This window comes from Phyllobates terribilis, unplaced genomic scaffold, assembly GCF_046119375.1.
Source record: "Phyllobates terribilis strain yellow unplaced genomic scaffold, ASM4611937v1 Scaffold_1__5_contigs__length_1240528914, whole genome shotgun sequence".
NCBI classification, from domain to species: domain Eukaryota; kingdom Metazoa; phylum Chordata; class Amphibia; order Anura; family Dendrobatidae; genus Phyllobates; species Phyllobates terribilis.
In genome coordinates this window covers 812,362,397-812,389,918 of record NW_027362761.1, presented here as the reverse complement: position 1 = coordinate 812,389,918, position 27,522 = coordinate 812,362,397, and the positions used below count along the sequence as shown (strand labels likewise).

At 44.7% G+C, this 27,522-nt stretch overlaps 1 protein-coding gene across 1 annotated transcript in view; it reads left to right on the top strand.

The window, feature by feature from the left end:
- The window catches only part of LOC141171480 (transmembrane protease serine 11B-like protein), a 71,446-nt gene extending 44,332 nt beyond the window's left edge, over window positions 1-27,114 (top strand). The window contains exons 6-11 of the mRNA XM_073655210.1: window positions 11,752-11,808; window positions 13,201-13,248; window positions 21,373-21,541; window positions 24,737-24,996; window positions 25,088-25,230; window positions 26,757-27,114. Of these exons, the coding sequence (XP_073511311.1) occupies window positions 11,752-11,808; window positions 13,201-13,248; window positions 21,373-21,541; window positions 24,737-24,996; window positions 25,088-25,230; window positions 26,757-26,918 (839 nt within the window). The 3' untranslated portion in view covers window positions 26,919-27,114. The remainder of the gene's footprint in view (window positions 1-11,751; window positions 11,809-13,200; window positions 13,249-21,372; window positions 21,542-24,736; window positions 24,997-25,087; window positions 25,231-26,756) is intronic.
- Window positions 27,115-27,522: the final 408 nt, after the last annotated feature.

Genomic DNA, 27,522 nt, shown 5'->3' with positions numbered 1-27,522 from the left:
CAGACTAGACTGAGCTCGACTCCGTATTCAGGTCTGTACTTGCTGAACTCTCCAGAGGAACTCACTGCCTAGCTCCACCTTCCCTATTTATATCCCTAACGGGCTCCCTCTAGTGGTCTGAGGTGGAAGGTGGAGGTGTTTGTATGCTGTGGGGGGGCCTCTTGTGGAGGAATCCGTTAATGCACCCCTCTAGGATCTGTGGCTCCAAGCACAGCTGGGCGCCACATTCCCCCCTAGCAAAGCTCAGCACTCCCGGGCTGAAGTACATTTTAGAAAACGATAAACATTAACAATAACAATCTTCCCTTTATGGGAGGCACATTCTTAAACGTTGCATAACATTCTAAATAACAAATTTATACGTATAGACCATAAGAAACCTCGGAATTTAAGTCTCCTTTGGTGAGGTTCCCCGAAAGGATGTCCATCTCACAAGGCAGAGTACTTGGTAGCTTGAGGGACCTGTCCCAAACCCTCAACGTAGGCCCTGGGGTGGCTGCAGGGCATGAAGATCCCGAGTTGGACCTCCAGTAGAGCCACTCCAGACATGTTTTACTTCTGAGGTCACCTAGAAGGGCACTCCAGGGAGTGCAAATATTTACAAGAAATCGTTTTTGGGCTGCACATAGTCCTCAGCCACAAAGTTCTGTATGTCAGAAGAGAAGTGTCCGTATCACTTAAACTGTTCATCAATAAGGCAAAACACAAAGTAATATACATATGCACGAAAACACACAGAAATACAGTTCAATACCCCAGGGGTAACTATCTACACTTGTCAAAGTTTAGCTATCTTACTGATTATACCTGACAGGGGGTTGACCTTTAGTACTACGCATGGACCTGCGTGGTACTGGAATGCGTGAGGCACTAATAGGTGCTCTACCTCCCAATGTGTCAGTACTAGGTGTGGAGGGGCTACAAGGCTGCATTGACCTCTCTACCGGAATGGCAAGTATACCATAGGCTGGGCCTTCTTGATCTGCTCCAACCGGGGATCCTTCTTCGGGGACTATTCTTGAGCTGGCTCTTCTTCAGCACTTATAGGTTCTTCTTGCTGTGGGTAGAAGGTAATTACAGGGATGATTACTGCTCCTCCTAGTTGGGGCCAATGTGCCGGGAAATCTCCTAAGTCAGTGTGTATTACTGCTTCTTTAGCCTCCTCAGGGATAATGAGAGGCACCTCTCCTTGGGGCTTTAGCAGGTCTGGACACAACTTTAGGTGATCCCTGGATACTGTTGCAGTCGTCCTTCCTCCGTCTCTACTAATTATGCAGGTCTTCAAATCTTATCAAATCTTGAATTCAACACAGTGTAGGGTTCCCTCTCCCACTGGTCATCAAGTTTGTGCTTTCTTCTTTTTCTTTTTTGTACTACTTCACCAAGCGTGAAGGGTTCTGCTTGGGCACCTCTGTTGTATTGAGCTTCCTGCTTGTCCCTCACCCGAGTGAGACTGTCTTCAACACAGGCTTGTACTCTTCTGTACTGCTCCTGTCTAGCCGTGTCCCAGTCCTCAGTGGTCACATCCGCTTCTGGTTCTACAACACCAAGCTCCAGGTCCATGGGCAGCTTTCCTGGCCGTGCTCGCATGAGATATGCCGGAGTACAGTTGGTGGAACTTACTGGTATGTGATTGTACAGATCTACTAGGTCAGGTAGTAGGTCTGGCCACTGATTTCTCTCCTCAAGTGGTATGGTCTTTAGCAGGTCGATGATGATGTTATTCATCTTCTCACAGAGACCATTGGTTTGTGGGTGATACGGTGTAGTTCTTATCTTCTTACACCCGTATAGATGGCAGAACTCCTTGAACAACTCAGCCTCAAAGGCCGGGCCTTGGTCCGTCAGCACCTGCTCAGGATAACCATGGGGTCTACAGAAATACGCTTGGAACGTCTTTGCTGCTGTCTCTGTCGTCAGGTCTTTGACGGGGGCGACCAACAGGAAACGTGAGTAGTGATCCACCATGGTCAGAGCATAAGAGTACCCTGACCTGCTGGGGGACAGCTTGACATGGTCCAGGGCCACGATCTCCAGGGGTCGAGTCGTCTTGATGGGTTGCAGGGGTGCCTTCTGGCTGCTGTAGTCTTTTCTTCTGAGGCCACAGGGTCCACAGTCCCGGCACCACCGCTCAATGGAGCTGCGCATTCCTACCCAGTAGAATCGACACTTCAGCAGGGTCTCTAGCTTTTTCCAGCCAAAGTGCCCCGCCTGATCGTGGTAGGCCTCCAACACCATTTGGATGTCTGTCTTGGGGATCACTATCTGCCATACCATCTCATGGGTTTTTGGATTGACGTACCTCCGGCACAGCTTCTCACGGAAGATAAACAGCCGGCTTCTCTCGTTCCACAGCTGCTTTGCTTGCAGAGACGCTTCTTTTTCCAGGGAGGAACCTTCTTGGGTTATCAGCTCCTTGATGCGGCTGACAACCGGGTCACTGTCCTGGGTCTCTTTCCAGATGTGGTGAGGCAGGGGGTTTAACGTCTTTCCACGCTGCCTCCTGGAGGCTCGTTGTTCGTGGATCATCCCATTCCGGTGAAAGGCAGGTAGCTCAATCTCTTCCAGGTCATCCACTTCTTCTTCTGTATCTGACTGGTGAGGCATCCTGGACAGGGCATCGGCGTTGGCGTTCTTGCGGCTCGCCCGGTATTTAATTGTGAATTGATAATTTGACAGCCGAGCCATCCACCGTTGTTCCAGTGCTCCTACCTTAGCCGTTTCAAGATGGGTCAAGGGGTTGTTATCAGTGAAGACAGTGAACTTACTGGAGGCTAGATAGTGCTTGAACCTTTCAGTGATGGCCCAGACCAAGGCCAGGAGCTCTAACTTAAAGCTGCTATAGTTCTCTGGGTTCCTTTCGGTCGGGCGGAGCATCCTGCTTGCGTATGCGATCACTTTCTCTTGGCCATTCTGCTTCTGACTTAGGACAGCTCCCAGTCCTTCGTTGCTGGCATCAGTATACAGCAGGAACGGTTGGCTGTAGTCAGGGTAGGCTAGGATCTCATCGCCTGTCAGGATCTCCTTCATCTCCTGAATTGACTCGGCTTGCTCCTTACCCCAATGGAATGGGGGATTTCTGCCTCTGGGGGACTGCCCTACCAGGAGGTCTTGCAGAGGAGCTGCTTTCTTGGTGTAGTCTTTTACAAACCTCCGGTAGTATCCTTCTAGTTCCAAGAACTGACGCACCTCTTTGAGGTTCTTCGGCTCCGGCCACTTCTGGATGGCAGTGACCTTCTCCGGGTCTGGTGCTACCCCTTCTGGACTGACAATGTGTCCCAGGTACTGTACCTTTCTCTTGAGCAGGTGGCACTTTGAGGGCTTCAACTTCATCCCGTACCGGGACAGTGACTGAAATACCTCCGCCAGGTGCTTCAAGTGGTCCTCATAAGTTTTGGAGTACACTATCACGTCATCCAGGTATAGTAACACTGTCTTGAAGTTGCGGTGTCCCAGGCAGCACTCCATCAATCTCTGGAATGTTCCAGGGGCATTGCAGAGTCCAAACGGCATACTGTTGAACTCGCAGAGTCCCATCGGGGTAGTGAAGGCTGTCTTGTTCCGATCCTTCTCAGCCACAGCTACTTGCCAGTACCCACTAGTGAGGTCAAGGGTGGAAAAGTAATTTGCAGACTTTAAGGCAGCTAGGGACTACTCTATGCGTGGTAAAGGGTATGCATCTTTATGTGTAATGCGATTTACTTGTCGGTAATCTACACACATTCTCATGCTCCCATCCTTTTTCCTAACTAGCACTAGGGGAGCTGCCCAGGGACTACAACTATCCCTTACCACCCCCGCCTTTCTCATGTCGTGCAGCATCTCCTTTGCCTTCTGGTAGTGAGCTGGTGGTATAGGCCTGTAATGTTCTTTGATGGGTGGATGGTCACCTGTGGGGATATGATGTTGAACCCCCTTAATCCTCCCGAAGTCAAGTGGATGTTTACTGAACACCTGCGTGTATTCTTGAACCACCCTGTGTACACCCTGTTTCTGATGGGCAGGAGTGGTGTCTGTCCCAACATGGAGCTGTTGACAACAATCCTCCACCTGGGTTGAAGGGTCATCATCCTCCACTTCGTCTGGTGAGGTTAATGACTCCGCTATGTGAATGCAGTTGTTATTTACAGCATGTAATTTTGCAACAGTGGCATAACGTGGCAATCTGACCTCATCTTCCCCACAGTTGAGAAGACGGACGGGCACCCTCCCATTGCGTACATCCACCACTCCTCTGGCGGTTAAGAGCGTGGGTCTGTGCTCGGAGCAAAGGGGTTCTACTACCGCCTGGTAGCTCTGTCCTCTAAGACCTATGGCGGCTCTACACCAGATAAGCATTTCACTCATTGGGGGGATCACAATGGGTATGGGGTCCGTCACCCGCACATTACCGATTTCACCATCTGTTAACCTTACTTGCTGTTGGTACATCAGGACTCGGATCTACTTCTGCAGCGCCCTCCTCTGTCCTGGTCTGGCAGTGTCAGCTATCTGTTGGAGTAAGAACACAACTTCTCCCAAACAGTTACCAACTATGTTAGTGCCTAGTACCATATACGGATTGGTATCATCAGGATTAGTCTCTACTACAATTAGTCCCTGGTCCTTCAGCTCCACTCTCCCCACCTTCACTGTCACATTCTTAACCCCGATTAGGTTACGGGGGGTCCATTTGAGGCATAAACAGAAAGATTTGGAGCTGGCGGACTTAGGTCGCCCATGGACCAGAACCTCTTGTAGAGGACGTCAGGCATTATGGTTACCTGAGATCCTGTGTCCAGCAGAGCGTGCGTCGGGATGCCATCCAGCACAATGGACAGGAAAGGTCTTCCTCCGACGAACCTGTTGTACCAGTCTGAGGGGCCTGGCTGAGTTATTCCTGGGTGTCGGCCCTCAGCCCCAGGGTTTTCTCGTTTAAAGGACAATTCTGGGCGGTGTGTCCGGTCTTGCGGAAGCGGTAGCAGGTAGGGTCCTTCTGTGGACGGCGCTGGTCACTGATCCTCGTAGAGGGTGGTGTTGTCCTCCTCCTTCGCATCCAGGGGACATCCTCAGGGCTATTGGCTAACAGGATTTTCCCTCCTTCCTCAGGCTCCGTCCGCAGCTGCAGAGAACTCAGCACAGTGGTCAGGGTTTTGCTCAAGTGGCGCACTTCAGAGCGCAGACTGTCCAGCTCTCTAGGGGACGTTGCTGGAACCTTGGCTTCAGCAGCCACTGGGGAAAAGGTGGGTGTAGCAGGCACTGGGGTAGCCCCACCCTGGTAACATTGGATGGGATTTGTTTCCAGGGGCTGCAGTCCTTTTATAGCCATGTCCTTAAGATTGTCAAAGGTGGCATCTGGATGATCTAAGGACCACCAACGCACAGACCTGCTCTCCTCTGGAGACTTCAGTCCCCGGACAAACTGTTTCTTCAGCATTTTGTTTTCATTTTCGATGCTGGTCGGACTAACCTGTTTCAGAGCCCGCAGGGCCCCTTGTAGACGCCAGGCATTGTCCCGAACATTGTCCTCCGGCTGTTGGGAACAGTTATAGAACCTCATCGGGAGGTCCGCCTCAGTATGATCCTCAAAAACAGTCTGTAGCTTTTTAAAGATTGCGGACACTGACTCCTGGTCTGCGGCCGACCATGTTTCCACTTCCCGTTCCGCAGCACCAGTCAGTTGTCCTAATACAACAGCTGCCCTCTGCTTGCCTGTCATAGAGTACTTGTCCAAGATACCGCATATCTTCCGTTTGAATCCAGACAGGGTATCTGGTTTGCCGTTGTACTGGGGGAGCCACTTTGCTCCAGGAATGTACGGTAGAGTTATGGGGATGACAGGAGTTACAGGCGCTGCTGGTGGAGCAGCCGCCTTGGCCTGCCCGGCGTCGGGTGCGGGTTGAACATCAGGGCCGTTAACCAGTATTCCGGCGTCGTGCTGTTCCTCGGACATTCTGACGCCCCCTTAGCGAACCGTGGCCTACCTTCTTTTCTTCTGGTAGGCCGCAGCTCCGCAGGTGACGGTCGTCTTCAGGACCTTGCGTCGCTTGCGTCCTACGTCAGAGCGTTCAGCGACGCTCCTTCCAGGACCTGGCGCTTCCTGGTTTGACGTCGAGGCGTGGGGCGTGTCCGAGGCTTCGCGCGCTTTTGCAGGTACGCCCCTCTGTTTCCCGCTGTTACGCCCTTCTTCTTGCTCGGCGGCCCAACAATGGCAGCAATCTTCACAACAGTTTAACATATACAGTTTTTAATTAAAGGCGCACAGTACCCGGTGGCAACGGGCATAACACTCCGTCATTGCAGCGGGCATGGAATCCTGTTCGTGACGCCAGGAAAGAGAATGTAGAGCCCAGGGGAGAAGAATGGGGAGTACTCGGTGCCCGGGCCTCGTTACGGCCTGACCCTGGGGGATGTCATGGTGGTCAGCTCCCGGGGCCGTACCCTGGGTCTCTCTTTTAAAAGGGTGGATGATTATGTTACTAAGTTCGTGACGCCACCTGTGGTGTCTGGTGAGAATCACCAGCGCTGCGGCAGCCCACTGAGGCCGGTGTTAAGGCCGCTTGCGTGGTATAGCTCCCCACAGGTGGTGCTACGCCTCAGGGCAGCGGAGGTTTAAGGATGCAGGACAGATGGGACCCAGCCGGGTCAGAGCAAGAACAGGGACAGACACGATAGTCACTTCAGTACCTTTTACCGATGGAAATTCAGGCACGTCCCGGAGCACTGTAGGGTGAAGGGTGCATATCAGGATCCTCCCCAGTGAGCGGGTGTAGGGCCTCCTGTTTCTTGCCTTTGTGTGGTAAGTTTCTGACCTGCCTGGAGCTAGGCCTAACCTGGTTTCTGTACTGCACCAGCTGACTTTGTGGTAGGACCTTCTCTTGGAGCACGCACTCCCAGTTTGCGGGGCCTCCGTGACTCCTGGCTCTGTTACTTATCAGCTCTTAGGTGATCCTGGGACTTGAAGTCTTCCAGGGATACCAGTTATGTCCTACTGGGTCCTAGAGATCCCGGGTAAGCTCGGACCCGGTGTCCGGTATATGCTTTCTGGGGTGAGCTTGTACAGCTCCTCTGCCCCCAATGCTACTCACTTTCCACTCGCCTTCGGCCACGCTCGGGCCCTCACTAGGCTATACACACTAGCGGCAGCTTGCCACGCTTCACCGATCTTATGGCGCCGGCACACCTAGAGCTCTAACTGAGCTACAACTGCGTCTGGACTAGGCTCCACTGCAGGCTGACCTCTCTCAGACTTGACTCTCTGTAGACTCCAGACTAGACTGAGCTCGACTCTGTATTCAGGTCTGTACTTGCTGAACTCTCCAGAGGAACTCACTGCCTAGCTCCACCTTCCCTATTTATATCCCTAACGGGCTCCCTCTAGTGGTCTGAGGTGGAAGGTGGAGGTGTGTGTATGCTGTGGGGGGGCCTCTTGTGGAGGAATCCGTTATTGCACCCCTCTAGGATCTGTGGCTCCATTTCAGCTGGGTGCCACAACTGTATTCAGTTTCCTGTGTCTGTACATTAGAGAAGAAGCAGCCTGCTGATGCTGCACAGAGACACTTAGGCTTTGTGGAATCAGGAATATACATATCTTATCATATCTGAACCTGTTTATAGCTAATTAAAGCTTTTTTCTGTTGTCAACACGCTTTGAGAGTATCCTGAATGATCCGCTGCCAACATTCATGCTATGTTGTATGGTAAGATAAGTTATTGATTCATGGGGCTCTGACTGCTGGGATTTCCAGATTTCAAGGCGGTGCTTGTCATAGTCCTGACCATTGGCATAAAGCAGATAGCATGTGCAATTACTCTCCATCAGTGGGGATCTCTCACCAGATTGCACACCACTATCTACATTCACTATTAAATAGATCTCTTATACCTGATGAGACTGGGGTAATTACATTAAAAATCGAAGTCAGGATGGCTGTAAAATCGTTTTTGAAACTTTTACCTCTTTTGTTAAAAATATGAGCACTAAAATGATAGGACCTACCATATTTTATGGATAATTGAAAGTTAATGTGTCAGTCCCTATGCTCTTGTACATGAGAAACAACATATGAAAGATCCTGAGCCCAGAAAAATATATTATTCTATTATTTAATTGCATGTAAACATTATTGAATAGTTGCTCTGAGTCATGGAGAAAGCCTGTGAGTCCTGCTCCTCCTGCCCACATGAAGCACCAGGGCCAGTACGAGGTATTTTGGTGCCCCAGGCAGATGGAGCTGATGCTCCCCCACCTACCATGAACCCTCAGCCCCCCAAGTAAAGGAATGGGTCAGAGACTAAGGTAAAAGGACTCCTAACGTAACCCCCTTCCCCCTCCACTGGGTCAGGTAACAAGCTCTGACAACCACTTCCACTAGAATTGTTAACCTTTTCACCAAAAATTACTAGCAAAAAAAAAAAAGTGATATACTTTAGAAATGAAACTCAACAGCAAGTGCAATTTCATAATTAGATATAGACCATTCACTGTTTGGGAACCATTTGCACAATACCAGGGACAAATGTTGAAATTCATCCCTGACATCCTATATTTTATATGTCAGACACAAGAATAGTCATGGAAACTAATATAAGTTGACTATAATGGTTTCAATTAAGGTGTCCAGCATTTGCAGATACACTAATGGAAACTAAACAGACCCCATTATAGAAAAAGGTATATGTATGATGAAGTGATAAGATAAAGGGATACCTATGATGGTTTTTATGTCCATCATGCAAATACAGTTGGCAACAAAGCAGATAGTGGTTTTGGTGCCGTATTTCTGTACTGATGGTGGTTGTGGTGCCATATTCTTGTACTGATGGTGGTTGTGGTGCCATATTCTTGTACTGATGGTGGTTCTTGTGCGTATTCCTGTACTGATGGTGGTTGTGGTGCCATATTCTTCTATTGATGGTGGTTCTTGTGTCGTATTCCTGTACTGATGGTGATTCTGGTGATGTATTCATGTAGTGAAGGTATGTCCCCACAACATTGAAAAACTAATATAATAAAAATAAAAAAAACTTTTACTAACCTAATCCAGGCTCCTGTCCAGCACAGCCTTCGTCTCCTCTTCTATGAAGCATTGTGCCATCTGACATCCCCTGCATGCGGCATCTCCCACAGGCGCTATATTCCCACAGCCAGCCCCTCTTGCTATATCCCCTAGGCCAGACTCTTTTGGTATGTCTGAAGAGCCAGCCTCTCTTGGCATGTCCTCACAGCCAGCCCCTCTTGGTATGTCCCCAATTCATTGGCAAACTAATATAAGAAAAATAAAAAAAAACTTTTACTAACCTATTCCAGGCTCCCATCCAGCACAGCCTCAGTCTCCTCTTCTATGAAGCATTGTGTCATCTAACATCCCCTGCATGTGGCATCTCCAACAGGCGCTATATCCCCACAGCCAGCCCCTCTTACTATGTCCCCACAGCCAGCCCCTCTTGGTATGTCTGAAGAGCCAGCCCCTCTTGGCATGTCCTCTCAGCCAGCCCCTCTTGGCATGTCTCCACAGCCAGCCCCTCTTGGTATGTCTCCAATTTATTGGCAAACTAATATGGTGTTTCTTGTGTCATATTCCTGTACTGATGGTGATTCTGGTGATGTTTTCATGTAGTGAAGGTATGTCCCCACAGCATTAGCAAACTAATATTAAAAAAAAAAAGAAAAAAACTTTACTAATCTAATCCAGCACAGCCTCCATCTCCTCTTCTAGGAAGCATTGTGCCATCTGACATCCCCTGCGTGCAGCGTCATCAATAGGGTGCAGGCTGGAAGTAGCTTGCACGCTGATGGAGTTCCCGACAGAGCAGGGGAATGATTACAGCTGGTCTCTTCCTGTGATGGGAGGCACTCACTGCAGCTGTATTCATGTCTGATAGATGCAAATACAACTGAGAGAATGGATGGAGCAACGGCCGGGGCACAGTCAAAGACTGACACCGCTCATCTCTGTGCCTGCACCCCGCCCATCAGTGTGCTGAATGCCTGCGGCCAGAGGAAGGTGCCGGGCTGCCGCAAGTATTCAGCAATGTCACTTTTTTTTCCCCCCAAAGTGCACCCCCCCTCGGGGAGGCAGGAGATAGCGCCCTAGGCGGGTGCCTACCCCTCGTCCTGGCCCTGTGAAGCACTACACATATACAAACTGATGCTGTCAATCACTCAGTGTGGGTGGAGTTTGTAGGACTCACATGCTTTTTATATGAGTCCTTGAAGTAATTGAACCAAGTTTACATACAAATACACAAGTCCTATAAAACATATCATTTGAGTTCAACATCTCGCCCTCTACTCTATATAGGAGTACCCTAGACCCCATTCCTGTGTTTGATATGTAAAGCTGGGTTCTAACACTTATGAGGATCCAGATTTTGATGTAATTATGTGGATTGTATATGATTGTACAGATAGAACCATTGTAAATGATTCTTCTAGGACACTTGTGATCACTAATCTGTTCACCTCACACATTTTCAACATGTCAGCATGATTTAACTCCATTGAAGAGTCCCCACAGCTTATTTACCTGTAATAACTGCTGGCAGATTCATGTGTTTTCAATGGGGAGAAAGGAGAAAGCTACTGCCAGACACCTAGTGCTGCGGCTCAGTACCTCTGAAAAAAAAGGATCGAGGATTGAAATTGTAACTGCTGGTTTCTTCTCTTCCCTGACATCATCTGTCAGGGGAGAGAAGGGAGCCCCCACACACATTAGATAGTCAGCTGCTGCGGCCTGATTTTATCCAATGTGTATGGGGGCCATAAGCTTTGCATATTTATTCAGTGGATGTGGGTGACAACTTTTGGACAAATGAGCATATTCCATTTGGTGCATATGGACGTACCTACTGTATACCTCCACACTGGCAAAGCTCACTCCACATACGGCAGGTGCTGTCTGTGTTACACAGCCAGTATGTCTGTAAAAGTAGCGAAAAGAGCTTCTGTTTCACCATCTGGATGCCGTTGTCAATCTCTGACAGCCGCATTTAAAAGAAAATATCACCAACGTGCGCACCCACCGTCTTTCATCGTCACCCTGCGGTCGCATCAATGGGTGACCTACATGGCAGCCAAAAGTTCTAATGAGGTTCCCCACTGCTACCATCTTGGTACTCTTGTCAAGCCTAGCCACAAGCTGTGCTTCATAGGTAACCATCATTTACACTATATACTTCCATACAGAAGTTATGTATTGAAGAAGAAGTATATAGAATAAGATATCAAAGGATCACACGTTCAAGTTTGCTAATTAATAATAAATAATAATTTATATAGCAGCAACATAATCCGTAGCACTTTACAATTAAGTGGGGACATGTACAAACAATTAATACAATACAAAGTAACACATGCAAGTGCTTCTCACTAAATTAGAATATCATCAAAAAGTTATTCTTCAATACAAAAAGTGAAATTCATATTATATATAGTCATTATAAACAGAGTGATCTATTTCAAGTGTTTATTTCTGTTAATGTTGATGATTATGGCTTACAGCCAATGAAAACACAATCACAGTCCGTTTTTCTCGTAGGTCAAAAAAACTGATGACCGAATGAGGCCTAATAAATGCATTCATTAGTGATGGAATTACATAACACACTTAACATTGCTAATTAAAATAATCAGGCCTAATCCCAAGTGATTACACATATAACAAGTCTTATACCGTTCCTTCACAAATAAAACAGCATCAAATGTGACCATCACATGTTACTCTAGCTTCAAAATAATCATAATGTCTTCTCACTCCTTTCCTTTTCCAGTACCGAGCAGTGTGGCACTTAGTGCAACTACTCAGATCCCTGTTCAGACCTCTCCAGGTGTGTATACTATACACTACTAACAACCTATTATGAGTCACTATTAACCCACTGCTTTTCCCCCAGAAACAGCACCCTTCTTGTCCATCGGCTGTGTCTTGTATTGCACTCAGACCCAGTTTATTGAATACATAATGATATAAAGCAGTATGTATAACACACACAATATGTCTGACACGCACGCTCTCGCCATGTCTGACACGCACGCTCTCGCCATGTCTGACATGCACGCTCTCGCCATGTCTGACACGCACGCTCTCGCCATGTCTGACACGCACTTTCTCGCCATGTCTGACACGCACGCTCTCGCCATGTCTGACACGCACGCTCTCGCCATGTCTGACACGCACTCTCTCGCCATGTCTGACACGCACGCTCTCGCCATGTCTGACACGCACTCTCTCGCCATGTCTGACACGCACTCTCTCGCCATCTCTGACACGCACTCTCTCGCCATGTCTGACACGCACGCTCTCGCCATGTCTGACACGCACTCTCTCGCCATGTCTGACACGCACGCTCTCGCCATGTCTGACACGCACGCTCTCGCCATGTCTGACACACACGCTCTCGCCATGTCTGACACTCACTCTCTCGCCATGTCTGACACGCACTCTCTCGCCATGTCTGACACGCACTCTCTCGCCATGTCTGACACGCACGCTCTCGCCATGTCTGACACGCACTCTCTCGCCATGTCTGACACGCACGCTCTCGCCATGTCTGACACGCACTCTCTCGCCATGTCTGACACGCACGCTCTCGCCATGTCTGACACGCACTCTCTCGCCATGTCTGAGACGCACGCTCTCGCCATGTCTGACACTCACGCTCTCGCCATGTCTTACATGCTTGTTACTTTTTTACACAATAGTGTGGAATCTCATGGATTTACTGGTCCCAACCTTCAATAGACCTGTTGCAACACATGCACATTCACTTTCCAATTTCTTATACCTAGTCCAGAGCCTCTCACCTAGCCAAATCAGTTCTCATACTTTGCACTGACGAGGGCCAACAGCCCGAAACACAGTGTCTGCAAATTGAGATTCTGATTTGGCTTTTATCGTAAGTCATATTGCAAGACTCGTTAAAGGGTTGATTGTAACTTGTAGGATTGCTGCTTCCAATAGGTGGCGCTATAGAGTACAAGTCCTCTTTTTCTCTGAAGAGGCAATTTGCATATTATACCTGGTAAAAACCATTGTCATATACAACTCTCACTAAATCTATAAAGAGTTAACAAATGAAAGTATCCTATAGATAGCGTTCACATCAGAGCTGCATAGTTCATCTGTTATGGTACATGACAATGTTAGGGTCTCAGTTACTTAGCTAACGCTACACTATTTATACATGTTTAACAACTTTTCCCACCGGTCTTATTTTCAGCTACAATCAATGCCACCAATATTCCGGCCAATGTATCGAATACAACAGGTGTGTATTTATTGCATATAGGTTGGGGTCACACTCAATAAGTTTTAAAATTGACACCATTCTTCCCAGCTTTCAATTTTGCAGTTGTCTACACCACAACTAGCCGTAGCTCAACTGTTAAAGGTAATCTGTCAGCAGGTTTTTGTCATGTAATCCGAGAGCAACATGATGTGATGTAGGGACAGAGACCCTGAGTATCTGATTCTCATATTGTGTGACTTATTAGGTTGTGTGTTGCTGTTTCAATAAAATCAGTGTTCTATCAGCAGGAGATTATCATTAGAGGACTAGGTGTCTCCTGCCCTACAGTCCTCCTACTCTTTATAACCCCGCCCCCCATCACTGATTAGCGCTTCCTGCCTATGCAGTGTACACAGAAAGCTGCCAATTAGTGATGTGGGAGGTGTTATACAGGGCTCAGTATTCTGAGCACTGCTAGATCTGCAGAAGGTAGCTACAGCAAGCAGCCCAATAAGTGACACATCACTTGAATCTCAGCCCCTACATCATGGTGCTCTTAGATTACATAACAAAAAACTGCTGACAGAATTCCCTTTGAGATCAATCCAGTAAATGGTATAGATTTGTATAAAGGAAACATAGTGAGTCATTAATGTATACTACATTAATTTTTACAATTTAGAACAAAGTCACTATGACGCATATTACTATAGTTTAACACATTCCAGTAAAATGTGCAAAATTATTGTTTTATTATGTTCTTAGTAGATTGTTTGAAAGACTTTACTGTGGCGCCACCTGGTGTTCATACATAAAACTGCTACTTACCGAAGGCCTCTGCATTAAAATTGTTGGTACCCTTCGTTTAATGAAAGAAAAACCCACAATGGTCACAGAAATAACTTGAATCTGACAAAAGTAATAATAAATTAAAAATCTATGAAAATAAACAAATGAAAGTCAGACATTGCTTTTCAACCCTGCTTCCACAGAATTTTTAAAAAAATTAAAATGATGGTTCTTCTTAACTTAATATTTTGTTGAACAACCTTTTGAGGCAATCACTGCAATCAAACGATTCCTGTAACTGTCAATGAGACTTCGGCACCTCTCGACAGGTATTTTGGCCACTCCTCATGAGCAAACTGCTCCAGTTGTCTCGTGTTTTCAGGTTGCCTTTTCTAGACGGCATGTTTCAGCTCTTTCCAAAGATGCTCAATATGATTTAGGTCAAGGCTCATAGAAGGCCACTTCAGAATAGTCCAATGTTTTCCTCTTAGCCATTCTTGGGTGTTTTTAGTTGTGTGTTTTGAGTCATTATCCTGTTGCAAGACCCATGACCTGCGACTGAGACCAAGCTTTCTGACACTGGGCAGCACATTTCTCTCTAGAATCCCTTGATAGTCTTGAGATTTCATTGTACCCTGCACAGATACAAGACACCCTGTGCCAGATGCAGCAAAGCAGCCCCAGAACATAACAGAGCCTCCTCCATGTTTCACAGTAGGGATAGTGTTCTTTTTTTGATATGCTTCATTTTTCCGTCTGTGAACATAGAACTGATGTGCCTTGCCAAAAACTTCCATTTCTGTCTCATCTGTCCATAGGACATTTTCCCAGAAGCTTTGTGGCTTGTCAACATGTAGTTTGGCAAATTCCAGTCTGGCTTTATGATTTTTTTTTCAACAATGGTGTTCTCCTTGGTCGTCTCCTATGAAGTCCACTTTGGATCAAACAAGGACGGATGGTGCGATCTGACACTGATGTTCCTTGAGCTTGAAGTTCACCTTTAATCTCTCTAGAAGTTATCCTGGGCACTTTTGTTGCCATTCGTATTATCCGTCTCTTTGATTTGTCATCAATTTTCTTCCTGTGGCCACGTCCAGGGAGGTTGGCTGCAGTCCCATGGATCCTAAATTTCTGAATAATATGTGCAACTGTAGTCACAGGAACATCAAGCTGCTTGGAGATGGTCTTATAACCTTTACCTTTAACATTCTTGTCTATAATTTTCTTTATAATCTCCTGAGACATCTCTTTCCTTTTCTTCCTCTGGTCCATGTTGAGTGTGGTACACACCATGTTACCAAACAGCACAGTGAGTATCTGTAGCCCTATATACAGGCCCACTGACTGATTACAAGATTGTAGACACCTGTGATGTTAATTAGTGGCCACAACTTGATTTAACATGTCCCTTTTGTCACATTATTTTCTGGAGTACCATCATTTCTGTCCAGGCCGATTTCATGAGTTTAATTTTTTTTTACTTCTGTGGAAGCAGGGTTGAAAAGCAATGTCTGACTTTCATTTGTTCATTTTCATAAATTTTTACTTTATTATTACTTTTGTCAGATTCAAAAGTTATTTCTGTGACCATTGTGGGTTTTTCTTTCATTAAAGGGGTACCAACAATTTTGACCACGTGTGTAGGAGCGGTAGATCTGTGCCTTCAGGCAGCACTGAGTGGAGGACATATTACAAAGGAATAGCATTGTGTATTCACGTGTGCAAAATGTAGATGCTGATCATCACAGTGCTGTGTGAGTGAGAGAAGAACATCTGGATGAAGGCTGCGGATGGTGCTAGGTGTTGTGAGAAGTGTTTTTCTTTGTAAGATCATATTTTTAGTCCGAGTGCTGTTTGTGAAAAAAACGGACAGCACTCAGACACAATGTTATTCAATGGGGCAGTGCTTTTCAGTGATTTTTTTTTTTTCACTGACCGAATCTAGGGGTGAAAAAATCCAAGCACGCACTAGTTTCTTCCGTAAATCGCATGATATTCAACCATTCAAGTCTATGAGTGTGTAAAAAAAGATAAATTGGATGCCAAATGGAGCCACAGTATAGCCTCCCGATCTTTATTGATACACTGAAATTCTGTAACATATGAAACTGTAAATGATTAATAGCTGCTGTAAAAAAACGATTGTATACAGACTGCACTTGGACGATAAGTGAGAAAAAAATCGTCTGGATCAGTAAATATTTCAAAGCCATACCTGACTAAGGCGGTAGATAATCTGTGCCTATGCAGAGGCGTAGCTAGGGTTTTGGTTTGGGGGGGGGGGGGGGGGGCAAAACTTCTGAGTGGACCCCTGACCAGTTAACATTGATTACAACTATGGTGGCACACTCAGATAGTGGATGCAGAACCTCAGCAGATGACCGCGCTGTTACTAAAAATAATCTCTATACAAAGACCAACACTGATATTACCGCCATATGGTGACCATATATTGATAGATACCAAAACTGAACTCCTTGTTTTTCCTCCATCTACTAACCTACCTATACCTGACTTTTCAATTTCCTTAGATGGTGCCACCATAACTCCCAAGCAGCAAGCTCGCTCTCTTGGGAGTCATATTTCACACACAACTTTCCTTTATTCCACATATACAATCACTCACTCGCTCATGTCACCTGCACCTTAAAAACATCTCCAGAATCCGACCTTTTCTTACCTTTGACTCTGCAAAAACTCTTACTGTCGCTCTTATTCACTCTCGTCTGGAGTACTGCAACTCTCATCTAATCGGTCTCCCTCTAAACAAACTCTCCCCTCTCCAAACCCTTCTGAATGCAGCAGCCAGGGTCATATTTCTATCAGGCCGCTTCACCGTCGCCTTTACCCTGTGCCAGTCGTTGCACTGGTTACCCATTCACCACAGAATAAAATACAAACTCATCTCTCACCCACATTGCTCTCCACAGCTCTGCACTGCCCTATATCTCTTGCCTCATTTCTATCACCCCCCCCCCCCCCCCCCCCGTGCCCACCGTTCTGCAACTGATCGGAGACTAACTTCCTCCTTAATCCGAACCTCACACCTCCGTCTCCAAGACTTCTCTCGTGCCACGCCAGTTTTCTGGAATGCACTGTCCCAAACAATTCGACTAATTTCTAGCCCCCATGTCTTCAAACGTGCTTTAAAAATACATCTGTTTAGACAAGCCTATCACCTCACTTCCCTCACCTAACTCTCCCCTGTTCCCTTCTAAATGTTAATCTTAATCTGCTCCTGCCTGTTCATTTGTCTCCACATCCTCCACGCACCAAGTAGCACACAGCAACTGTTCTTAAACAGATACTGGCTGTCGACCATGTCCCCTCTACACAGTATGATGCTCTCCTACACACAGTATGATTGCTCTCTTATACATAGTATAATGCCCCCTCACTGTATAGTACCCCCACACAGCATACTAGCCTCTTAGTAGCCCCCAAACGAATGGTTCCAACACTGTATGATGGCCCCCACACTATACAAACACCCCACATTATCGCCCACACTGTATAATGGCCCTCACTGTAATCCCCACTCTGTATGATGACCCCCTAAATAGCCTCCATATAGTATAATGCTCTCCCCATAGTCCTCCATATACTGTAATGCACTCCCTATAGGCCACCATATAGTATAATGCACTCCCCATAAGCCTCTATATAGTATAATGCACTCCCCATAGGCCTCTATATAGCATAATGCACTCCCATAGGCAGACTCTACATAGTATAATGCACTCCCCATAGTCCTCCATATAGCATAATGCACTCCCCATAGGCCTCTATATAGTATAATGAACTTCCCATAGGCCTCTATGTAGTGTAATGCACTCCCCATAGGCAACCATATAGTATAATGCACTCCCCATAAGCCTCTATATAGTATAATGCACTCCCCATAGGCCTCTATATAGCATAATGCACTGCCCATAGGCAGACTCTATATAGTATAATACATTCCTCATAGGCCTCTGTAGCATAATGCACCCCCATAGGCCTCCATACAATATAATGCACTCCCCATAGGCCTCCATACAATATAATGCACCCCCATAGGCAGACTCTATATGGCATACTGCACCCCCATAGGCAGACTCTAAATAGTATAATGCACCCCCATAGGCCTCTATATAGTATAAAGCACTCCCCATAGGCAGACTCTATATAGTATAAAGCATTCCCCATAGGCAGACTCTATATAGTATAATGCACCCCCACAGGCAGACTCTAAATAGTATAATGCAGTCCCCATAAAAAATAAATAAATTCAATACTTACCTCTACTCCTCGCTCCCCTGCTGCTCCGATCGCCCCCTCATCTCAGGACAGCGGTCGCCAAGTGATGACGTTATCGCGCCCGCTGTCAGTGTCGTCAGACGCAGAGGGATGGGAAAGGGAGCGTCACACTCCCTCTCTCATCAACTTGCAGTGACAGGCAGGGGGCCTGATTTTGGCATGGGGGGCCCAGCTCTCCTGCTCAAGGGCACCATAGAGGCCGCTTGGCAGTGCAGGGACATTGAGTCTCCCTGCTCTGACCCAGAATGGAACTGTATTACAGATATACAGATATATTACATCTGTATACAGATATACTAGCATAGCTCCGGGTGGGCCCCTCAGAGCGTGGGGCCTGGGGTGACCGCCTCCTCTGACCCCCTCCTCCCCCCGGTAGCTACGCTACAAGTTCTGTGGTGTCAATTCTGTGCTGCCTATAGCTTACAATATTCTGATTTATCTTATAAAAGTCAGTTGCCAATTCTCTACAGCCATCTACTATGTACACAGCAGAGTAATGTGGACAGTGCCTATATGTGTCAATATAGCATCATACAACTGAATGGAGCTCTATTTGTGGATCGTGATTCAAATTTGTTTGGCTTTAGATTGCTATGATTACTTATTTCATAAAGAACATAATAAAAGTTAATTTATAAGTGGTGACTTTCTGACAGGGATGGTATTCATGTTTTTCGCCGAAATTCTAACTTATTAATGCTATTCTAATTCTTAGTAACTTATGGTTAGCTTTTACTATCCAGTACTCCTGTGAAAACTGTTAAAACTTCATGGTAGTATCATTAATCATTAATGGAAGTGGTTGTCCAGAATTAAAGGAATTTTAATGTGCATACAGGGGTGTGAAAAAGTGTTTGCACCCTTCCTGATTTCTTATTCTTTTGCATGTTTGTCACACTTAAATGTTGCAGATCACAAAACAAATTTAAATATTTGACAAAGATAACACAAATAAACACAAAATGCAGTTTTTAAATGAAGGTCTTTATTATTTAGGGAAAACTAAATCCAAGCCTACAGGTCCCTGTGTGAATTGCCCCCTAAACCTAACAACTGGTTGGGCCACCCTTAGCAGCAACAACTGCAATCAAGCATTTGCGATAACTGGCAATGAGTCTTTTATAACTCTCTGGAGGAATTTTGGCCCACTAATCTTTGCAAAATTGTTGTAATTCAGCCACATTGGAGGGTTTTCGAGCATGAACCATCTTTTTAAGGTCATGCCACAGCATCTCAATCGTATTAAGGTCAGGACTTTGACTAGGCCACTCCAAAGTCTTAATTTTGTTTTTCTGAAGCCATTCAGAGATGGACTTGCTGGTGTGTTTTGGACCATTGTCCTGCTGCATAACCCAAGTGCGCTTCAGCTTGAGGTCACGAAAAGATGGCCAGACATTCTCCTTCAGGACTTTTTGGTAGACAGCAGAATTCATGGTTCCATTTACCACAGCAAGTCTTCTAGGTCCTGAAGCAGCAAAACAGCCCCAGGATATCAGAATACCACCACCATATTTTTGTTAGAACCCTCCTGTTTGTTTTTGTTTCTATCTGGTGTTTTGCGGTCACGTGACCATCTTCCTATATATTCCAGCTCCGCCCTTCTGGCTTTGCTGGACTTCAGTGTTGTTTAGACTGTCTTTCTAGCCAGGTGCTTTTGTGCCTATCTATCTCTAGTTTGCTTGGTCCTCTGGACCTCTAGTACATATGTCAGTTTATCTTTTGCTCTGCAACAACTTCTGTTAGGAGGTGTCCCATTTTTGTCCCAGTCCTTAGTTCTTTTAGGGACCCCTCCCTTTCTCTATAGGTCTCCGTTCAGACTAGCCGAGGACGAAGGCGGGTCTGTTCACAAGGAACAGGTTGCCCACTACAACGTAGGGACTCAGCTTAGTCTTACTGTAGGGACAGCTCTCCCCTTCTTTCCCTAGTTTATGTTGCAGATCATAACAATTTCACTGTTGGTATGATGTTCCTTTCTGAAATGCTGTTATTTCTACTCCTGATGTAATGGGACATACACCTTCCAAAAAGTTCAAATTTTGTCTCGTCAGTCCACAGAGTATTCTCCCAAAAGTCTGGCGATCATCAAGATGTTCTCTGTCAAAACTGAGACGAACCTTTATGTTCTTTTTGCTCAGCAGTGGTTTTTGTCTTGGAACTCTGCCATGCATGTCATTTTTACAAAGGCTCTTTCTTATGGTGGAGTCAGGAACACTGACTTTAACTGAGGCAAGTGAGGCCTGCAGTTCTTTCTATGTTGTGGGGTCATTTGTGACCTCTTGGATGAGTCGTCGCTGAGCTCTTGGGGTATTTTTAATCGGCTGGCCACTCCTGGGAAGGTTCATCACTTTTCATATTTTCGCCATTTGTGGATAATGGCTCTCACTGTGGTTCGCTGGAGTCCCAAAGATTTAGAAATGGCTTTATAATCTTTTCTAGACTGATAGATCTCAATTATTTTGTTTCTCACTTGTTCCTAAATTGTATCGCAGCATGATGTCTAGCTTTTGAGGATCTTTTGGTCTACTTCACTTTGTCAGGCAGGTCCTAGTTAAGTGATTTCTTGATTGAGAACAGGTGTGGCAGTAATCAGGCCTGTGTGTGGCTAGGGAAATTGAACTACGCTTCGCAAAGATTTAATAAACCACAGTTAATTTATGTTTTAGGGGGAAGGCAATCACGTTTTCACACAGGGCCCTGTAGGTTTGGATTTCTTTTTACCTTAATCATAAAGACCTTCATTTAAAAACTGCATTTTGTGTTATCTTTGTCTAATATTTCAATTTGTTTTGTGATCTGAAACATTTAAGTGTGACAAACATTCAAAAGAATAAGAAATCAGGAAGGGGGCAAACACTTTTTCACACCACTGTAGGTAAAAAAAATTTTTAAAGTGTCACATAAAGGATATTCATGTATCTCAAAAACATGAATTGACCATACCTTTAGAGATTGAAACTCCATCCTAAAGATGTCTGGCGCTCATTGTACAATGTATCAGAGTTCTTCTACGTTTTTGAATTTTTGAATCTAAATAAAATAAATTCTAATTTTTTTTTTATTTTCCTATTACAACAGCTTGTGGTGTTGGAGGTCCATCGGCATTAACCAGAATAGTAGGAGGAACAGCGGCTGCATTTGGTTCTTGGCCTTGGCAGGCCAGTCTACGCTACAACGGGTATCATAGATGTGGAGCCTCGCTCATTAGCAATTCCTGGCTCGTGACTGCTGCTCACTGTTTTTCATCGTAAGTTAATAATTAGAACATATGTCAGTCATTAATATCAGTCCAGTATATTCAGCTACTACAAATCTGCCCCTACCGGCCTCAATATTCTCTCCAAGTTACTTAGAGGGAGTTTTAGGCCACGTTCACATGTTCAGTATTTTACATCAGTATGTGTGAGCCAAAACCAGGAGTGGGTGAAAAATAGAGAAGTGGTGAAGTTTTTCTATTATACTTTTCCTCTGATTATTCCACTCCTGATTTTGACTTAGAAATACTAATGAAAAATACTGACTAAATACTGAACATATGAATGTGACCTTTGCTGCAGAGTGTGCTGTAGAAATTTCAGCTCCATTCATCCAAATTAATTTTGTTTCAGATGAAGTGAACAGTTGCAAAATTTTCTCCAATGAAATCTGCATCATGTGAATTCACCCTTAGGGTAGGCTCGCCTCATCATGTCAGGCTCGTGCAGAGGGTTTTTTTAGGCATAAAAAAAGAAGTCCTAGTCAAAAAACAGTCATTTTTGACGATGTTTTCAGATCTGTTGCTTTTTTGTGAAAGGTTTTGAGGCGGATCTTTTATGTTTGTTTTGAGGGGGGGGGCTTTATTACTTGAGTGTCAAATTTGCAACAGATTCCGTCAGCACCAAAAAGTGTGACACATCACATCTTTTTTGCACGAGGTTTTCAAAACCTTGTTGGAAAAAGCTTGCTGTATGAGCAATATCAAGAGAGTAATTGCAACAGTTTTTTTAATGTGAATTTTAGAGCAGATCCATTTTAAAATACACATTAAAAACTACGGTATATGTGAACATAGCCCAAGGGCTTGTTCAGATGTTGCAGTGCTTTTTTTTTTCCCATCAGTTTAGGGAGGAAAAAACTTAGCATTTTACAGTGGCAGGAAAATAAATGGGATTTTTAAAATCTTATGCAAATGCTGCATTTCTTTTACTTGCGTTTTTTACCTTTGTTGTGTTTTTTAAAAACTGCAGGATGTTAATACTTTCAATGTTTTTACTACATTTTTCTCCATTGAGCTCATAGGCTGAGCAACAAAACATGCATAAAAAAAATCAGAAAATGCCTAAAATAATCACATTTTTTCTGAGTTTAATAGCATTTTTAGCCCAATTGTTTGCATTTTTCTTGCGGGGAAAAAAGGGCAACGAAACTGTGTGAACATTACCCTTAGGGAATATTCACACACATCATTTTTTATGCATTTTGAAGTGATTGTCTGCATTTTGGATAACTATTTGTACATATAGTGTATTTGTTGCAGCTAATCTGCCAGAAAATCTGTAGAAAAAAAATTGTTGCTTACTTTCCTGCGGATTTTACCTTATGCATTGCATTTGCAATTAATTATAATCCAAAGTAGATAAAATCTAGCAAATTTTAACTCTGCACCACAGGTGAGTTTACGTGCTGAAAATTTCTGCAATGTTTTGCTGCCACTGTATTACGCTGCAGATTGTTTGCACGCAGATTTACAGTGGGTACGGAAAGTATTCAGACCCCTTTAAATTTTTCACTCTTTGTTTCATTGCAGCCATTTGGTAAATTCTAAAAAATTCATTTTTATTTTCTCATTAATGTACACTCTGCACCCCATCTTTACTGAAAAAAAACAGAAATGTAGAAATTTTTGCAAATTTATTAAAAAAGAAAAACTGAAATATCACATGGTCATAAGTATTCAGACCCTTTGCTCAGACACTCATATTTAAGTCACATGCTGTCCATTTCCTTGTGATTCTCCTTGAGATGGTTCTATTTCTTCATTGGAGTCCAGCTGTGTTTAATTAAACTGATAGGACTTGATTTGGAAAGGCACACACCTGTCTATATAAGACCTCACAGCTCACAGTGCATGTCAGACCAAATGAGAATCATGAGCTCAAAGGAACTGCCCAAGGAGCTCAGAGACAGAATTGTGGCAAGGCACAGATCTGCTCAAGGTTGCAAAAGAATTTCTGCAGTACTCAAGGTTCCTAAGAGCACAGTGGCCTCCATAATCCTTAAATGGAAGAAGTTTGGGACCACCAGAAGTCTTCCTAGACCTGTCCATCCAGCCAAACTGAGCAATCGTGGGAGAAGAGCCTTGGTGAGAGAGGTAAAGAAGAACCCCAAGATCACTGTGGCTGAGCTCCAGAGATGCAGTAGGGAGATGGGAGAAAGTTCCACAAAGTCAACTATCCACCAGTCGGACCTTTATGGTAGAGTGACCCGAAGGAAGCCTCTCCTCAGTGTAAGACATATGAAAGCCCGCATAGAGTTTGCTCAAAACCACATGAAGGACTCCCAGACTATGAGAAATAAGATTCTCTGGTCTGATGAGACGAAGATAGAACTTTTTGGTGATAATTCTAAGCGGTGTATGTGGAAAAAAACAGGCACTGCTCATCACCTGCCCAGTACAATCCCAACAGTGAAACATGGTGGTGGCTGCATCATGCTATGAGGTTTTTTTTCCGCTGCAGGTACAGGACGACTGGTTACAATTGAAGGAAACATGAATACGGCCAAGTACAGAGATTTCCTGGATGAAAACCTCTTCCAGAGTGCTCTGGACCTCAGACTTGGCTGAAGCTTCACCTTCCAACAGGACAATGACCCTAAGCACACAGCTAAAATAACAAAGGAGTGGCTTCAGAACAACTCTGGCACAGCCAGAGCCCTGATCCAAACCCAATTGAGCATCTTTGGAGAGACCTGAAAATGGCTGTCCACCAACGTTCACCATCCAACCTGACGGAACTGGAGAGGATCTGCAAGCAAGAATGGCAGAGGATCCCCAAATCCAGGTGTGAAAAACTTGTTGCATCATTCCCAAGAAGACTCATGGCTGTACTAGCTCAAAAGGGTGCTTCTACTCAATACTGAGCAAAGGGTCTGAATACTTATGACCGTGTGATATTTCAGTTTTTCTTTTTTAAGAAATTTGCAAAAATGTCTACATTTCTGTTTTTTTCAGTCAAGATGGGGTGCAGAGTGTACTTTAATGAGAAAAAAATTAACTTTTTAGAATTTACCAAATGGCTGCAATGAAACAAAGAGTGAAAAATTTAAAGGGGTCTGAATACTTTCCGTACCCACTGTACATGGAAAATCCACATTATATGCACTACATGAGCATTTACCCCTTATCACTTTAATTTATCAAAATGGCGATGTTTCTGCAGCATATATCATTATGTTTCCACAGAAGCAGAGATGTGAATTCTTGGACAGTCGTCTTAGGAACCATTTCTTTAACTTCTGGGTCTGGTTTAAAGCTTCAAAATATAATTTTCCATGAGAACTACACCATTGGAGAATACCAAAATGACATTGCACTTCTCAGGTTATTAACTCCAGTAAACTTCACGGCATATATCCGAACAGTATGCTTACCGGATACATTGGATTTGTTTCCTGACAACTCTTCGTGTTATGTATCTGGATGGGGAACACTTACCGATGGAGGTTAGAAAACTAAATGTTTCATCAAACAAAAGAAATCCTCGTTGAAAAGTTGTAGACTGAAATGTATAATTTTCTTTTCTTGTTTCTAAAGGGAGTTTATCGTCGGTTTTACAACAGGCAGAAATAAAAATCATCAATTCTACTTTATGCAGCAGTTACCAGATGTATGGATATCTTATAAAGCCTTCCATGATCTGTGCTGGTTACATAGAGGGGAAAATCGACTCATGTCAGGTACGTTCATTGTAACCCTGATCAGTGGCGTAGCGTGGGCTGCCAGTGCCTGGGGTAAGGAAAGTAAGCTAGTAATAATTCCTCTTCAGTGCCTCCCGACTGCCCCTTAAAAGTGACACTTGGACCAAAAAGTGAGTATACATTTCTCATGTATAGTCATGCTACCTTGTTCCCTCCACTTGCCTTCCTCTGCTTCCTCCAATCACAGCGGTGTTCCTTCCCTCTTGTTTTCAAGATGGCCTCCGCAGCAGCATGAGGACTGCTTGGTAAGTCTAAATCACGCCTCCCTTGCTGTACCTGTGCTGTTGGACAGATAAGGCAGGGGAGGTGTGCTTTATACTTTTCACTGCACTCCCCTTGCCATTGTGGTGGCCATCTTGGAAGCAGGAGGACAAGAACACTGAAATCAGCATAGTAGGCAGCAGGAGACAAATAGAGGACATGTAGGGTGATCTTACATGAGAAATGTATAGTCACTTTTCGGTCCCAAGGTAGAGGGTTGTTTTAAAACAAATAATGTCCTCCGAGTGCTCCTTTAGAAAGTATTAATGACTGCTTAGTGACACTTTAAAAAGTAATGAGTGTCCTCTCCAAAGTAAAAAAATAAATAAAGTTTATAACTCACTTACTATGAGTGACTGAGTTCTCTTCTCCCCCTTCACTCACACAGGGCCAGCACAGGCGGCACAATGTAGTGACATCATTGTGCTGCCTACGCCATGTTTTGTAGGCTAAAGCCCTACAGGAGCCTACAGGATGGAGAGTGGCGGAGCAGGTGGGGGAAGGCCTATTGCTCCCAGCTCCACCACGGGATCCAATTATATCGGCGTCATGTTGATGCAAATACAGTTCAAAATGTCTCTCGGCAAAATAAAGTCCAGGGCAAGTCAACTACCCTGGATCTTTGATTTTGGTGATGCCACTGCTACTTTTTTCTCTCAAACTTTAAGAATTTGGACCCAAAGGCAACTGCCATTGTGGTCGCCTTCCTTGCTAATGCCACCAACCCTGATGAATAATGTAATGGCATCTTAATGTAGAGTGCCCTCTTGTATGTTAGCTAGTAGAAGGGATTGTTCACACATGGAATAAATAATGCGCTTTTGAGCCAGCCCAGAAATCCTCATGAAATTAAATTTGTTAAGACCTAAATTTCACCTGCAAAATTGTGAGGCCATTGTCTACTGTATGTGGGTATGGTCCTGGCTACATGCGATACAGCAGCATAGAAACCCTGCGTGGGTCGCATGTACACAGCAGAGCCACGTGCATGGAACATGTACAGCAATGCAAGGAGGTTGTATGGCTCAGTTTCCATGTGCTGCTGTACAGGCTCCATCATATGCAGTACATGTGCCCCATTAGGGGGATCCCATTATTACAACCAAATAGGAGCGCTGCTCCTGTTCTTGCAGACTATTAATTGAGGAGTAATATCTGAGGAATATGTTTTGTTTGTTTTTTTTAACCCAATCCAATACGCTGATCTTATAATAAATAAGAAATGTTCTTTTCCTTTATTCTAGGGAGACTCAGGAGGACCTTTGGTTGCACTACAGTCTAATAACCGGTGGTCACTCATAGGAATTGTTAGTTTTGGCTATGGATGTGCCTTACCTAAAAAGCCTGGTGTGTACTCTAGGGTGACATATTTGCGGAGCTGGATAAAACAGGAGACTGGTGTGTAAAGTGTCCAATAATAAGATAAAATGGACAATGTTATTCTGTGAACATCCTCCCAGCAGGATTTCACCATTCAGATTTTTGATCTACCCCGGCAGACGTGGATCTTCAGCAATGTTACCTGAAACTTTTAATGGTAAAGTGTGACTCCTATGGAGTGGACCTGTCCGCAGCTAGATGGTGGATCATGGCTATAATTGAGAGGCACAATTCACCTTCATGGACAGTAGGTAGGACAGCGCTCATATTAATCATGAGTGCTAAATTAGAGATTTAACCGTTAAATATATAAAATAAAACGTTAAAGGGAATCGGTCAGCAGGATTTCATACCACAAACTATTTGTTTGTGCAGCGCTTTCAAAGACAACTCCAGCAATACCTTTACATGGCCAGTCTGTACCTTCATTACTAAGAAATTAGCATTTTAATTGATATGCAAATGGCTATGCTGTGTGACTTCAGGCAAAGGAGCTGCCAGTGAAGCAGGAAGAGGCATCCCTGAGCAGGGAATAGAGCTGGAGTGACAGAGGCTTCAGCTATACCACAACTCTTCAAGCTCATTTGCATATAAATTCAAACACTGATTTCTCAGGAATGAATTAACAGA